General features: G+C 44.4%; 1 protein-coding gene across 1 annotated transcript in view; it reads right to left on the reverse strand.

Annotated features, from left to right (window-relative positions):
* Gmcl1 (germ cell-less 1, spermatogenesis associated) overlaps positions 1-1,791 on the reverse strand; it is a 41,836-nt gene that overhangs the window by 21,005 nt on the left and 19,040 nt on the right. Inside the window, exon 7 of the mRNA XM_029478219.1 lies at positions 1,461-1,545. Coding sequence (XP_029334079.1) covers positions 1,461-1,545 — 85 coding nt within the window. The remainder of the gene's footprint in view (positions 1-1,460; positions 1,546-1,791) is intronic.

The raw sequence follows: 1,791 nt of genomic DNA on the forward strand, positions 1-1,791 counted from the left end.
TCTTCATTGGCAACTGAAGTGTCATGGAGTGTCTCCCTTGCAGGCTACAAAAGGATGTGTACGGAGTGTTTATTAGTACTGTGTTGGCAGAGTGACCACTGTCCAAGGACAGCACTTTGGACATCAGAGCAGCTACGAGGACAGACAGAATGACTGCCAGTACAGCTCACAGGTAAAAGTGTAATGCCCTTCAAAACACACACACAATTTTTTGACAGCTCAAATGCTGTTTCCTTGAAGGAAACTTGTCAAATTCTGTCCCATCTTGACCAACAAAATGCTACGATGGAAGGTTCTCGCTGCAGGTTTCACAACTGCATGAAGTGCACACATTTCCCACAGGGACAACAGACTATGGATGACACACAGTGGGGCAAGAGCAGTGGCCTCTGCCGCAAGTACACATGAGTAGTGATGCCAACCCTTACCAACAGACAGAGTAATAGCTGATGTCTTTCCAACTGTGAAACAAAACTGGACCTAAATCTATCAAAAGGATGAAAAGGCTGGTTTGGAGTTCACTCGGGTAATCACAGCACACAGGATGCTGAGGCAGAGGGTTAGTGTAGGTGTGGGACGAAGAATGAGGCTCTGCCTCCAGAAAACAAAACAAAACACAAAAGCAAGCACTGTGGTGGTCTGAGAGAGAGCAGCCCCAGCAGGCTCCTGTGTCTGAATGCTTGGTCCTCAGTGGGTGGAACTGTTNGGGAAGAATTAGGAGGTGTGTCCTTTTGAGGGGGTGTCATTTGGGTGAGATTTGAGGTTTTAAAAGCCCAGGAGANGCTCAATCTCTTGCTCTGCCTTCATCTTACTGATAATGATATAAACTCTCAGCTACTGCTCCTGTGCCATGCCTACTTGCCATCAAGTTCCCTGCCATGATGGTAACAGACTAACCCTCGGAAACCATGTACAAGCCCTCAATTCAATGCTTTCTTTTCTAAGTTGCCTTGGTCATGGTGTTTCTTCACAACAATAAAATAGTAACCAAGATAGTCATGAATCTCTAAATCTAAATAAAGACTTAGGTTTTGGCACATGTCCTCAGCTTGAGATGGGTTGGTGGAATGACTTAGCATTATCAGTACTGTGATAGAGGAGAGATGTACCAGGGGCCACCTACTTTCACTTCAGGACACAACTGAACAAACTAGAAGTCACATGTCATTTAATGATGTAAGTGTCCTGGCTTAGGTGATGTGGCTACTGTAGCCTAAACAAGCATTTTGAGCACATTCAAGGAGAGTGAAGCTGAGCTGTGGTGTTCGGTAGGTCAGGTATATTCACTTTATGATGTATTTCCTCAGATACAAGCCAGTGTAAGCCAAGCAGCATGTATAGTTCCTCTGCCTTATTGAGCACCCAGAAGCAGTATTTCCAGCTTTTCATCACAGAAGCAATGTGAAGTAATATTCTTTTTGTTCCTATGAAGTAATATTCTTATGTTCATACATCAATACCTTTTTAAGAGCTGTATATACATCCATCTCCACTTGCATCACAAATAAGTTAGATGAACCAATGAGCTGTTTCATGACGTTTATACTGTAAAAAAACAAAACACGAGTGAGCTTGTCTTCAACACAGCTGAAGGACTCTGGTGAACTAAAAGATTTAAAAAAATTTATATGCGTGTGCGTGTGTGTGTGTGTGTGAGAGAGAGAGAGAGAGAGAGAGAGGGGGGGGGGGGGGGGGGTGCAGGTACACAAGCCCCCGCGTGTGTGTGAGATCAGAGGACAACTTTCAGGACTTGGTTCTCTCCCTTTCCCACAGGTCTAGGGCTTGAATTTA

Source organism: Mus caroli, chromosome 6 (genome assembly GCF_900094665.2).
Source record: "Mus caroli chromosome 6, CAROLI_EIJ_v1.1, whole genome shotgun sequence".
Taxonomy (NCBI): Eukaryota; Metazoa; Chordata; class Mammalia; order Rodentia; family Muridae; genus Mus; species Mus caroli.